The following is a 13,763-nucleotide window of genomic DNA, read 5'->3' as shown; positions in this document are numbered from 1 at the left end:
CTTCAAATAATTGTTTTTAGTTACTTGAAATTGCCATTTGAATACCTTATCAATTACACTGCATGCTTTCAATTTACTTGCTGGAGCAGCAAGGAAAGTACAATGTTTCAAGAGAGCAAAAGGAAGGTGCGGGCCAATTTTACGGCCATTTTTGAGAAATACTCAGACGACACTCCGTCCGATGTGGTCGACTTGCGAACTTTTAAAATTGTGAAAGACAGAGGCCAGATACGGAATATGAAAGAAAGGCGTGGTGTTGGATGCGCTGCAGTATGGCAAGAGGTGGAGGCTGGCAATGCTTCTTTGGACATGTTCGTGGAGAATGCACCGTTGCCGTGCTGGGCAGACGATGTTGAAGAGGCTGAAGACGTCGACGTCAAGCACTTTGTTAGTTGTCTGAGGGACAGAAGTGACGCGATGGTCAAAGTCCTGTCGCAGAATCGTGCCTTGGACCCGTCCGAGCTTGCTCTTTGGTCAGAATCAGGTATGTTGTGATTGCAAATTTTCATTTTATGATGCTAAAAAGCTTCTCAACTCTAGTCTTAGGGCATGTGCGATTGGTAAGGATCGGGATCCAGATCTTAGATCCTTCGGATCCTTCAGATTCAACTGAACACTTTATTTTGGACCTTGACTGTTGCCATGTTGACAAGTCACCCAAAAAGGGTGAGCGTCGTACTCACCGCGTGCGTCGTACAAAAAGTCAACAAGCTCTATATCCATCCACGTGTGCGTACCACAATGTGTACAAAAATGATTTTTACCCGCCAGATACGCACAAAGGTCACATTTGGATCCGGTCAACCCTGCTCCCCGAGGTGGGTTGACCGGATCCAAATCCAAAGGATCTGGATCCGGATTCGACCAATCGAAAGGGTGCGAATCCAGTGGATCCGGTGGATCGGGATCCCGATCCTACCAATCGAACGTGCCCTTAAAAAACCCCTATAATTATGATCATACAGAATAATTTAGAAAATCTCACCTTTGACAGAACATCGAAAGGTCAGAAAAGAATTGAAATCAAGTAGGGGTAAAGCGACCGACCAAACTTCCTTATCCACTGTCTTGAATCTTTAGGCCCAAGATGGCAGATGTCGTATCTGCTCACGGGGAGACAGATGAATCCCGGGACATACCACCCTGGTGCCTAATAAATACAACTGCGAGGGAGAGGGCAACTTTGTCTAATGGTTGGTGTTTATTTAGAACAAAGAGGAAGAAATGTTTCATGCGCATGCGTATGTATCTGGTGAGGGAGCTGACGTCATGCAGCGAGGTCGCTATGAATCCTATCTACTGCTTGTCGCCTGACATTGTCCTATGCGCGAACACATACCCATACTTGCCAACCCCACTGGAGTTTCCGGGAAAATCCAGGAAAAAGTTGCTTTCGTCCCGGCATACCGGAAAAGCTATAGCATCTACTGGGTTTTCGAAAAATGTCCGTCAGCACCTTTTTTTTTGTTGTTTTCAGTTTTTCAATGCTCGCGTGCATAGCAGCTACAAGTGCTGTGCCCACAACGAAGCTCTATAGCGAGCATGTCCTCTTGGGTTAGCGGTTGAACAAGTACGTTTTGTCGTACATGCTGTACTATTTGCGAATGCTTGTGCAGATCAAGGAAAAATGGGCAAAATCAAGGAAAAACCTCCTCGGTGCCGAGGAAACTGTTTGCCAGAGGTTGGCAAGTATGCATACCCACTGGGTGCGTTCGATTTTGCCGACGAATCGATGTTGAATCTATTCATGAATCACCCTTGGCTATTCGCATCACCCCATGTGAATAGGATGGATCGATTACGAACCGATTCCAGGGCTCAAGACATGAAATCGAACGACGAGATTCCATCCATGAATCGATTTGGGGCAGTACAGCTAGAGATATTGACTTTACTCCCTCGCACCCAGACGCTGTTTTTTTGGAAACAAGTTGTTATTCATGTACTTCCGATGGGAGAATCCGACATTGCAGTGCTTTTCGGCGTGGCCAGGTCAAATTGTAGAATATCGCATCGAGTGGGTTGCTTTATCTGAGAGAGGAGATGTTCGTGCCCTTGAGACCCGAAGTCCAATTTCCATACGACAAACTTCAGGAGCTCTGCGTTCCGCGCTTTTTCAGGGTTTGAATTTCGGGTTCTTCTGGTTGGGTCGCAGCGTCGCGGACTATTCCATCGTCTTCAGCGTCGAAAAACTACTGGCCATGTGAACTTACAAGGCGGTGAGAAGCTTTCGTCTTCCTCTACGAGCGAATTTGTTCTGCGCCAGCATACCAAAGTATGCGATTTCGTACGCAGTTCGAGTGACGAGGCGTGTGCACTGGCAGTCTGTACACTATACGGCATGCACTGAGTGTGGGGTCGGTCTCGATTCTCCCATCACTCCCATCACTCCCATTCATTTCTGTTTCCAGCGAAAGTCCAACTTGGCGCACTTCAAATTACTATAATGGGCCATTCACACTACGCCCAAAATGTGGCGTACGTGACGTTTTTGTCCGGATAGCCATGACAACATGGAACAGGGCGGGAAAATCGTACCCCTGATACGAAAACGTAGACGACGTATCCAGACCCCTGTACCGAGTTTCGTTCTGTCGTTCCCAGCAGTTTGTGTCCAAAAGACGCTGTACACACAGTTGTACGAGCAGCGTGTGCGCGCCTGTGTGAATGCTCCTGCATGAAAACGACGTCTGCCAGTACGTCGTATTCCAAAACGTGACGCATATTGTAACGTAGTGTGAATAGCCTATAACTCAAGAATGGCTGGGCCGATTTGAATAATACTTGCAGATTGCCTATGTACTACGCCTGGGAGAATCAAATGAGACCAAAATCGAAGCGATCGGAGCAAGTTTAGGAAATTGGGTGTAGTCACTACTAGAGATCTGTTATAGTGTTGGTGTTTGAAGAAGAGTGATGTGATCACTATAGACAATTATTACTACATGCAGGAGTGCATAAACAAGAATATGCAACTTTAAGCATTTAAACCAGGCCCGAACGTACCTTGCCAGAGTGCTATAACTGACAAGTAGCCCCAAGAGTATGTGGGGAACTTAGAGGTGCTGAATCTTTCTGAAGCACCACCTTGCGCTTACATCTCCTGATCTGTTGTTGTTTTGGCACCTGTGCCTGTGGTGCTGGCCTAGCGTTCTGTGGTGTCAGCACATTGCTTTCACGCTTGTGTGCTGGATCTTTCTAGTGCGTGGGTGGGTGGGTGTGGGGGGGGGGGGGGGTGCATGTGTGGGTGGGTGCATGCGTGACCCTGTCACCTGACCTCTGTCGCCGTCTGTATCCGAGATGACTGCGTGTGCCTAAAGTGTAAGCCCTCGGGCACCTGGCTGCGGAGGTGTGCAGCATGCATGTAGCCCTCGGGCACCTGGCTGCGGAGGTGTGTAGCATGCATGTCGGTGCAACGTTTCACCATTGTGCGACCTGTCGTCGCCTGCTTTCTATAACTGTCAGGTGCTGCTGGCGTTTGCTTGTTCTTTTGTGTTTCCGTCTGAAGAAGAGGGGTTTTAGCGGAGAGCTTGTCCGATGTTTGCTGGGTCTGAAGTGTCATAAGTTGTCTCGTTGTTTGTAGGTCCCTTCCTGGCTGATGATAGAGAAGCGATGGCGTGGCAGTACCCTTTGCTTTCCCTAATAATGCTGTCACTGCAGCTTAGCGTAGCTTAGCGTACCTGTACAGTGGGCTGTGGTGCCGCGCCACGGTGCTTTATTCACGTTTGGAGGGCATATGCTGCAGACCGCTTTCCACGCCGTCCCTATGTTTACTGCCCGGATCCTATGTGTACGATGCTGCAGTGCTGAGCACCTTGTGGAACAAAGCTGCATGTTGTCTGTGCAGTGGTGGCGTGCAATGCATGTTGTCTGTGCAGTGGTGGCGTGCAATGCATGTTGTCTGTGCAGTGGTGGCGTGCAATGGATCATGGTTTTGTGTATACATGTGCATCTTTGGTGTCGCGGTCCCTGAAGACCCTGTGCTGACCGACGTTGTGGTGTGCTGTTATCGTGATCGTTTGTGTGTGTGTGTGTGTGTGTGTGTGTGTGCGTGTGTGTGGGCGCGTGTGTGTGCGCGTGCACGTTCTGTGTGTGTATATGTGTGTTGCTGCTTGTCAGGCAACACCACAGCAGGTGACAAGTCCTGTCGTGCATCATTACCATCGGCCCAGCACTCTGCAATCCAGCAGGACCCAGCGTTGTCCGGTTCACCAGCCCCGTCGTCCGCAACAGCCGCACGATCACCTGTGCGTGCAATGACACCGTCACCAAAGTGCCTTGTGACACGAGCGGAAGAATGCGGTGTGCTGCCGATGTCTGCAACGCCCGAATGCCCTGCGACGTTATCGGAGACGGCTGAACGTACTGCGCCTTCCGAGCGCCCTGCAGCATCATCACCAGTCGGCACGACCGCATCATCAGAAACAACGCAATGCCCTGCGACACCGCTTCCAGAATGTATACCCTCATCAGCGCAAGGTTATGTACCGTCGACGCCCACGTCATCTATTTCAGCTTGTGGTTCAGTTGTAGACGTCCTCCCGCCTGACCGGACACCCGTCACACAGCCTCTGCCTTCGCACAAACTTCTCCGCTCTGCGTCACGACAGCCGAGCACACCAGCAAACACCAGCACCACCACCAGCACCAGCAGCAGCACCTGTCGTGACCCTGCCACACCTGGCAAACTAACGTCACTGTCGCGGCTGACCTGCGCCCAAAAGCGCGTGATAGCCATGCGTCTGCGCCAGCTATCCCCGCATTTCTCCGCCTGGCAGCTACGCAGTCGGCGATGCTCGTCGCTGTGTTCCGACTCCATTGCCGACGACACTTCACACGTCGGTAGAGCGTCGTCGCCAGTGTGCCCGTTATCATCGTGTGCTTCGGACACGCCAACGAGACCTAGATCGGTGCATATGCCTGTTGCGACTCTGCCACTGAACACCAATCCAGCAGCACCAGCAGCAACGCCAACAGCAGCCACAACAGCAGCACCACCACCAGCAGCAGCAACAACAGCAGGGTCGGTGGCGGCGGCAGAGGCAGTCTCACCAGTGCTGCCAATGCAGTCAGACTTATCTATGGAGACGTCCGTAACAACAGCAAGCACTCCATCCACGCCACCTTGCCTGCAATCTATAATAGAAGCGGCGGCTGCTGCTGCTGCTGCTGAGACTGCAAAGGCACTGCTTAAATCGCCATCGAGGTCTGCGGCAACCGCATATCCGCCACTCTCTCGTGTACAGCCACAGCGGCAACCTCGAGTTTGCCACAAAGTACCACCGCTATCGTCAACGGCAGCAACAACGGCAGCTCTACCGTCATCATCGTCGTCGTCTGCAGTTCAGACCAAGCAACAGCAAGGACGAGTTCCACACCAAGAATCACCAGCAGCACCATCACCATCAGTGGCATTAACAACAACAATAACAAGAACAACAACGGCTTTACCAATGCCCGCTCACCCAACCACACAAGTTCCACACCGAGAACAGCAGCGGAATAACGAAACGGAGCCACGCATTCTCCGCTCGTCATCCTATGTCGTCAGGCGCCAGCCAAGGCTAGCGAGGCGATTGGCGGAGATACGTGACAAGTATCGCCACTGTGCTTGAGACGTGCCTCTCGTCTGCTACTTCACCGCCCGCACGCTTAGGCCATGTTTAGTTTATTTGCACTATCATGCACGTTGCCGTTCGGTTAGGCCTGCGTAGCTGTACATGCATGCACTGGCTTCTCCCCTTTTCTTTTTTTGTTTTGGTGGGAGCAGCTGGACATTGTTGTCTGTCTCTCTCTCTCTTCTCTCTCCGAGTCTCCTCTCCCCCCTCCCTCTTCAGTGGATCCAGCATGCAACCAATTGTTATTCTCCGCTCTCTCTTGTCACAGGCAGAAGACCCAATCCCCTCCCCCATCCCCATCTGCTTACAATACACGGCAGACATGCAGCCAGTAGAGTGTCGTTCACACAGCCCAGGGCTCAACATCAAGATTCCTGCCACATAGATTATTTACATATATCCCCTATGGTATTTATGCTAGTCAAAACATATCCGGTTCTCCTGTTTCTTTTTTCCGCCCCTCCATGCACAAAGCCGGCTCATAGCATCCGCATTAGAGTTCAAGTGGACCCGCCACAATATTTCACGTTTAGCATAGAAATGGCAAACAAACAAGATACACACACACAGACAAGACACACACAAAAACATAAACGGGAGGAGATATTAAAAAAAAGAAAGAAAAAGAGATTCGGATAATAAACCGAAGCTGGGAAATCAACGGCAACACGTGGCGGGGTGCATGGGGCGAACAGAATGCACAGAACACGTGCACGGCTAGCTGTGCACACAGGCAATACACACAGTACAGAGTGTACGCAGCAGGCAGGATGCGGGGCGAAACTATCGGCTGTGAACTAGTATGGGTTTCATGAGGGGAACTTTCCCCCGGACAGCAAGCACACACTGGCCACGGAATAATGAACTCAGGAGTATTAAAAATATCGGTACATAACTACTCCCCGATGTGAACCAAGCCAGTTACTGGGATCGAGACGCAAGAGGAAAGAACACCGATGAGACTGGAAAACAAAGTGACACGTGACGATCATATGTGTAAGAATGTGCAGATGTATGCACGCAAGCACTCCCACAGATACACAAGCACTCCCACAGATGTATGCACGCAAGCACTCCCACAGATGTATGCACGCAAGCACTCCCACAGATGTATGCACGCAAGCACTCCCACAGATGTATGCACACAAGCACTCCCACAGATGTATGCACACAAGCACTCCCACAGATGTATGCACACAAGCACTCCCACAGATGTATGCACACAAGCACTCCCACATTGCTCGTGAACACTATACAGTGATGAAGCGAGCACATCGCGTACCTCCTCGTCCGACATCATCACCTCTACTGGGATGTGTGCGTCGACAATCAGGAACGTCGGATCAGGCACAGAATCTTGAAGCGTGAATCTTGGCAGGCTTGTTGAGCGTGCCTCGGCAATTCGGAGCACCGCACAGGCACGGGATCTTGTCGTCTTCAAGCGTGAATCTTGGCAGGCTAGTTGAGCGTGCCTCGGCAATTCGGAGCACCGCACAGGCACGGGATCTTGTCGTCTTCAAGCGTGAATCTTGGCAGGCTAGTTGAGCGTGCCTCGGCAATTCGGAGCACCGCACAGGCACGGGATCTTGTCGTCTTCAAGCGTGAATCTTGGCAGGCTAGTTGAGCGTGCCTCGGCAATTCGGAGCACCGCACAGGCACGGGATCTTGTCGTCTTCAAGCGGGAACTTGTAATCATAGGTAATCTCCTGCCCTACCTGGATCTCATGCTTGCTGTAGATGACAATGCGTTTCTCATCTCCCACCGTGATGATCTTAGCGTAACAGTTGGGCTGTGACAGCAACAACAGCAGCAACAGCAACAACAACAGCAACAACAACAACAACAACAGCAACAACAGCAGCAGCAGCAGTAGCAACATGTACACACAGTCATCAAACAAATTCGGTGACATGCTGTAAAGTGCCCAATGCCAGTATTCACGTCGCTACATTTCCACGCCTTCTAAGAATCAGGAAAGCGTTTGCTCCCCACACTGGAGCTCGCGCTTTCCCCCGAAACACACTGTGTTTTGAGCAGGGAGTGGTGCTTTGTTGCGCCTACATACACAGTGCTGACAACTGAAATCCGACCCCTGAGCGGTGCGCTCACATCGCAAAGACCCGGCAAGGGAGTGTAACACTACGAAATAGAGGCCGCTAGAAAGTGAACGCACCTCCCAGCGGGTCGGATTTCAGTTGCCACCGGTTTACCATATTTGCCAGGTGTGTGTTTACCACCGTATTCTACCATATGACATTCTACAGTATTGCTCAATGAAATCCAGTCGCGTCACTCAAGTACGCGCCGGGCGTTGCGCTGCCATAGACCAACGAGCACTAGGCTGCGGAACGATGGAAGGCGCAAACTAACTTGAGCGACGAGACTGGATTTCATCGAGCAAGACTGCACATGTACATGTACGTACAAAACATTTTTATCCAGAAGTCTCTGGATAAATGTAAAATTGCACATCAGAGGCTCCGCTCCATGTAACACTGTAGTGGCCTTACATTTTTACTGCATAAATAACCAGTTTTCAAAGCTTTTTTTTTTTTTTCTTTCGTTCCTACACCATAACACGCATGCTCGGCCTTGTTTTTACTGCATTTTCTGCGTAGTTTGCATTGTATGCCTCTTCGAGTTTTTCCAAAATATCTCCACGATGGACGCTGTTTTGGATTTGCTGCATACCCTGGCGCAGCCAGAGGTACAATCTGCCATCGCGGCATCCGCCCACTCCCGCGGAAAACAAATAGGAGACACCGTTTCGGGGAACGGTATACAAATTTCCTCAAATTCCGCACCCACGGGCGGATTAGAAACTGGTCGTGGCACCACCGCAGCCTCTGGCGGTCAAGAAATGGAGGAGGCTCGGAACTCTTCCAACAGGGAAGGGAACCAGGATGACTCTCGGGTAGACGGCGGGGAGCCTTTTCGTTTTGTCTCATTGGCCGAACGTCGTTCGGCAAGCCTCGGTTTTTCCACGGACCGCCATTCCAGCAATGGCGGCCGGGGCCATATTAGGGGTGACGTCACTGACGTATCCGGGTCACGTGATTTACGTACAGATAGATCTAGATCATGCTCACGGGACAGATCTCCACCCCACTCACGATCTCCCCCTCGTTATCATGGTTATCGTTCTGCTTCATGTGAACGACGTACACGTACTCGCCATAGATCGGCTGGGATGGGCGGGAGGGACTACAGTGTTACATTTCGCTTCACCTCTTCATGCAGTTATGATTATACATCAGAACAGAGTTCCTTGTATAATCGTCAATTGATACAAGCATACATGTATAGTCATGAACGTTGGACTTAGTGCTGAAAATATGACACATCCTATGTGATACTAGGGTGCATGTGCTTTTCTAAAATTGTATATAAATTTCAAATAAACTGTGCGGCTCCTAGTGTATGCCTTCCCACCATTCTGCCTACTGGACAGGGTGCTTCATCGTGTGGCCTCACTCCATACTTGCCGGATGATACTGGTCACACCAGTATGGGATACGCAGCCATGGTACGCGACTTTGCTGCAGCTGTTGGTCGATTTCCCCATGCTTCTGCCCACATTCGACTGCCTGCTACTCTCACCCTCGGGCCATCCACACCCACTGGTACTATCCCGCCACCTGCGCCTCGCCGCATGGCCTATCTCCAGCAGCGCTTCAATGCAGCAGGACTTTCTCCACAGGTCGTGCGACTCCTCTCCTCCTCTTGGCGGTCATCAACCAATGCCGCTTACGCATCGGCATGGGAGCAGTGGCTGGGCTGGTGCAGTCAACGGTCAGTGGATCCCGTTCGCCCATCTTTAGCTATGGTGCTCCAGTTCCTGGCCGATTCCTTTGAGGACGGCCGCAGCTACAGTACCCTGAATGTCTATCGGTCAGCGATGTCTGCTACCCTGCCTGAGCTGGATGGTGCACCCATTGGCCAGCACCCGTTGGTGGTGCGTTTGCTCCGTGGTATCTGCCTAGAGCGTCCGCCGCAGCCGCGGTACTCACATACTTGGGATGTGGGTATTGTCACTTCTTGGCTCTCTAAACTGCCTGCCAACACGGACCTGTCTCTCCCTGTCTTGTCTGGCAAGTTGGCCATTCTGATGGCCTTGACTGCTGCTCGGCGCTCTTCGGACCTCCACCGGCTAAGCCTCAACTCTCATCGTTTCTCTGCCGAGGGCGTGGTGTTTGACTATCTCACACCCCCTAAGCAGCATCGCCCTGGTTCGGAACCAGCCCGACCTGTCACCTTTGCTGCCTTTCCTGTGACTCCTGCACTCTGTGTTGTGGAGTGCTTCAGGGAGTACTTGCGTCGGACCGCCGACCTGCGGCAGGCATCTTCTGCACATCTGTTCCTCAGCACAAAGCGTCCGCACCACCCTGTCACCTCTGCAACGATTGCTCGTTGGATCAAGCAGGTTATGTCCAAGGCTGGTGTGGATACATCATTGTTTGGTGCCCATTCCACTCGTGCCGCTTCTACGTCTGCTGCGAAGCGTAAAGGTATGTCGACAGTGGACATCATGAAATGTGCTGACTGGAGTTGCGCATCCGTGTTCCAGCGCTTCTATTTCAAGCCGTGGGAGGGTGAGACCAGCGACTCTTCCCCATCGGCACATCAGCAGTTCTGCCGCTCCGTGCTTGCGCCGTAGCGCTACCAATGTTGGCCTGGCCAGGTTCTGAGTCTGTGACTTTGTGTCTACCTCAGTAATCCGATTGCTGTCTGTGCCTGGCTTTCTCAATGCCGTTCTATCTGTGTATGTGTATAGTACACGGCTTTCCTCATTTATTCTTCCTTTTGCCATTACGCCTGTGTCCTTGTTCTGGACAGGCCTTTTGTCACTTTCTGCGGCAAGTTTCCGTGGCACCGGTTTACCCTGTTCCTTACTGATTTGGTGGTGTGCATGGTGTGCTGCATGCTCGGTTGGGGGTTTTCATGGCCTGCGTTGGTCCCTCTCTCCGGTCTTGTGGTGTTCGCTTCACCTCTGATTTGAGCGTTGAAATCTACAGTGTTACATGGAGCGGAGCCTCTGATGTGCAATTGACGATTATACAAGGAACTTTGTTCTGATGTATAATCATAATTGCATGAAGAGGTGAAGCGAAATGTAACACTGTAGTCCCTCCCGCCCATCCCATTTACTTATGCACCGGGGAGTGCCCATGGGCTTTATCTTGGCCATTGACGCGTTCAAACAAGGCCGAGGAAGGACTGGCCGAGCATGCGTGTTATGATGTAGGAACGAAAGAAAAAAAAAGCTTTGAAAACTGGTTATTTATGCAGTAAAAATGTAGGGCCACTACAGTGTTACATTTCGCTTCACCTCTTCATGCAATAGACCGATCCCCTTATTATACTGGGTTCGAGCACGGGGGCAACCTCACTCGCGATCGAGCTAGTTTTTGAACGTGACAGCATCTTTGACAGTGTGTTTCAGGTTTGTTTTGGAATGTCTTCTGCTTAGTTCAAGTAGTTTGCGATGGGTTCGAGCGGTGCTAAACCTCCTGCTGGTAGGAGCAGAGTCTCCGAGAGAGACATGGACTGTGATGCCGCTGCAGGATTTTTTCAAGGCGCGGGAGGGAACGATCTCGGGCCACAAACAGGAGTTACTCCAGAGGTGAGTTTTTTTGTTGAAATATTCGAATCGCGAATCGTGTTGTGAGATTTATTTTGTGCATAGGCTACAGCAGACCATATTTCTTTCTCCTTCCGATCGGTGCTGAAGATAATAGTAACCTTTTTCTGGTCTGTCTTTTCCTCTCCAGAGCCATCTTCTATGAAGGTAACCGTGGTGCTGCCAAGTCACCAAGTCGCGATCAGCAGCCCTGAAGTGGAAAAGTCGATTTTCCAACGATCTGGTTGGACATCAGCCACTAAAGTACTTCTGATTTGCCTGTAGTGACAACAGCAGCCATCCTTGGACACCCTGCAAAGACAGGAAAAGCCACTGGTGGAAGGGACTGCTATGAGGTGACGATAGCAGTGCAGTGGTGATCGCTGTTTTGTCAAGTCGAAGGGCTAGCCAACCCAGAGGAAGCATAAAAAAAACGATGAGCAGTGCGTGTTATTTGTTGAGCGTGAAGAGCTGGAGAAGGACAGTGCAAACACATGGACGGAGTGGATGGTGTTTGAAGAACAGTGTGCTGTGTGCCGGCTGGTGGTGATGGTGGTCTTTGTCAGCATGTATTCGTGCTGCTTCTTGTGCTGGAACACTTCTCGCCCAGGAAGGCAGATTGCGTGCTCCCTGGCCCTCAGTTGGCTATGGGGCATTTGTTCCAGGAACATTACCCCAGAGCCAATGATGAGTCGTACCTTTGAAAAGTCGAAGCTTGCTGTTAATCGCAAGCGTAGTGCAGTGGATTGCTCCCTCTTCGAAGCACGAGAGCCAAAGCTTGCCGCTGTCTGCAGCAAAGTGTGTGTGCGGTGCTTTCGAACCTATGAATATACCCCCCCTGCACGTTCAGAGTGAACTATTTTCTAGTATATTTAACATCCTCAACCCGCCACCACCATGCGCTCTTTGCCGAACTTATGCACGAAGCATAAACACACCAGCACAGCAAGGACACTTCCGTTGACAGATATTGTTTACGCCTCTAGACCGCTGTTTCTTTTCTTCGAGCTCATCGTTAGAGGAGGATAGTAGCAGGATACTAATGATGATATAATATCAGATGATAGACGGTTTATGGTCCGATATTGATGATTGAAGATCTAAGAAAGCAATGACAGTGATTGCGAAATGGATAATATTATCATGATTATATGCCAGTCTGGTAATGCGTTGTACTAGTGGACAGTATTGAAATCATCACTGCATTCGATGCAAATATTGGTATACCTTTGGTTTCAGTATTGGAAAAAAAGAGTAAGAGAACCTGGTTGATTTGGTTGCATCTGCGACTGGCTACCGGGTGTTGTGATCAGCAATGTTACCATGGGAGAAAATAAGAGCGCAAGGATCTGTTGGGTCTTGTGCCGGTGCGAGAACCCTAAGTGCATGGCAAAATAGAACTGTTTCATCCACAATGCAGAATGTCTTGCGGTACATGGCATTGAAGACTGAACATCTCGCCAGCTCGCCCAAATGGGGATCATGCCCAAACGGAGGAACAAGACATCTTACCAGCTCAGCTAGCTATATAGTATATACCGTGAAACGGATGATTAACTTGTGCCACGCATGACAGCTTCTGTCCCATTCGGCCCAGGCTTAGACACATCAATGCCAATAGCAGCTGATCCTCCATTACATGCTCATTGGCGATTTACGGCCACCTCCAACTGTATCCGCCGTCCCTCAGCTTCCGTCTTCGCAGATCTGGCTTGGCGCAGTACATTTTCTCGGCTAGGCTCAAAGAAGTCCCACAGAGCGCGGTCCAAACACCTGAAGGCAAACCAGTCAGAAACTGGCGCGGCTCAGAGTCTTTCTTTATGTTATTGTACGTAAGCTGTTTTTCGGCTTTCTTCACCCCATCGTCCAACTGCTCCACGAGACTCTGTACACGAGCTCTACTTGCTGCCAACTACTGATGCAGATTCTGCACTTCCATTACAGGACCAAACTGCACTAAGCCAGGTTCCTTTCCAACTCAAAATGCCGTTGCCTCTCAGCAAAATACTGGTTTGCGAGCATGGGGAGCTCGTGATGCAGACGCTGCACTTCCATGACCGAACTGCACTAGGCTCAGCAAATACTGTTTTTCGAGCATGGGGAGCAGAGCGTCCAGACTCCACTCTCTTGCGAAAAGCAAACCTGGTACCGTAGGACAGCTGTTTGGTTTCCTGGACTCATCCTGCCCTTGTAGAGCTGGGCAAAACGATTTCGACTTCGGGATCGAAATGATCGCTGCATCTCAAATATTCACAGTGACCCTAAAACTACGTCCTTCCTCACGGGGAATAGCCTGGATCCGCTTGCTCCAGGCCGCTGTGGCTCCACACGACGAAAGGAGTGAAATGACTTGTTTGCTTCGTCCTCCTCTTCTGACAGTGAGGAACGCAGCAATGATCCTGAGAAGGCATCCTGAAGTCGTAAAAAGGAAGACGTCTAAACAAAAACAAAACAGCTCAAATCAAAAGTCCTTGTGGCATTTTTTGTAGACAGGCTTGCACTGCGTGTAGATTTCGCGTGCTCT

General features: G+C 50.6%; 3 protein-coding genes and 1 long non-coding RNA gene across 4 annotated transcripts in view; 3 read left to right on the top strand and 1 right to left on the bottom strand.

Annotated features, from left to right (window-relative positions):
• Positions 1 to 18: 18 nt before the first annotated feature.
• LOC135828480 (mucin-2-like) lies at positions 19 to 6,049 on the top strand. The gene is made up of 2 exons (XM_065340927.1): positions 19 to 484; positions 4,120 to 6,049. Exons 1-2 carry the CDS (start codon positions 103 to 105, stop codon positions 5,613 to 5,615), a joined length of 1,878 nt encoding a protein of 625 aa, XP_065196999.1. The 5' UTR covers positions 19 to 102; the 3' UTR covers positions 5,616 to 6,049.
• A 51-nt stretch (positions 6,050 to 6,100) lies between these two features.
• Positions 6,101 to 13,763, bottom strand: part of LOC135828479 (histone-lysine N-methyltransferase SETD1A-like) — a 21,376-nt gene continuing 13,713 nt past the window's right edge. The window contains exon 11 of the mRNA XM_065340926.1: positions 6,101 to 7,408. Coding sequence (XP_065196998.1) covers positions 7,235 to 7,408 — 174 coding nt within the window. The 3' untranslated portion in view covers positions 6,101 to 7,234. The remainder of the gene's footprint in view (positions 7,409 to 13,763) is intronic.
• On the top strand, positions 9,135 to 10,276 carry LOC135828678 (uncharacterized). The gene has a single exon (XM_065341099.1). It carries the CDS (start codon positions 9,143 to 9,145, stop codon positions 10,274 to 10,276), a length of 1,134 nt encoding a protein of 377 aa, XP_065197171.1. The 5' UTR covers positions 9,135 to 9,142.
• On the top strand, positions 10,975 to 12,548 carry LOC135828260 (uncharacterized). The gene is made up of 2 exons (XR_010555610.1): positions 10,975 to 11,242; positions 11,391 to 12,548. It is a non-coding gene; the product is annotated as an uncharacterized LOC135828260 (long non-coding RNA).

Source organism: Sycon ciliatum, chromosome 12 (assembly GCF_964019385.1).
Source record: "Sycon ciliatum chromosome 12, ocSycCili1.1, whole genome shotgun sequence".
Classification (NCBI taxonomy): domain Eukaryota; kingdom Metazoa; phylum Porifera; class Calcarea; order Leucosolenida; family Sycettidae; genus Sycon; species Sycon ciliatum.
This window is presented reverse-complemented; position numbering and strand designations above follow the sequence as displayed.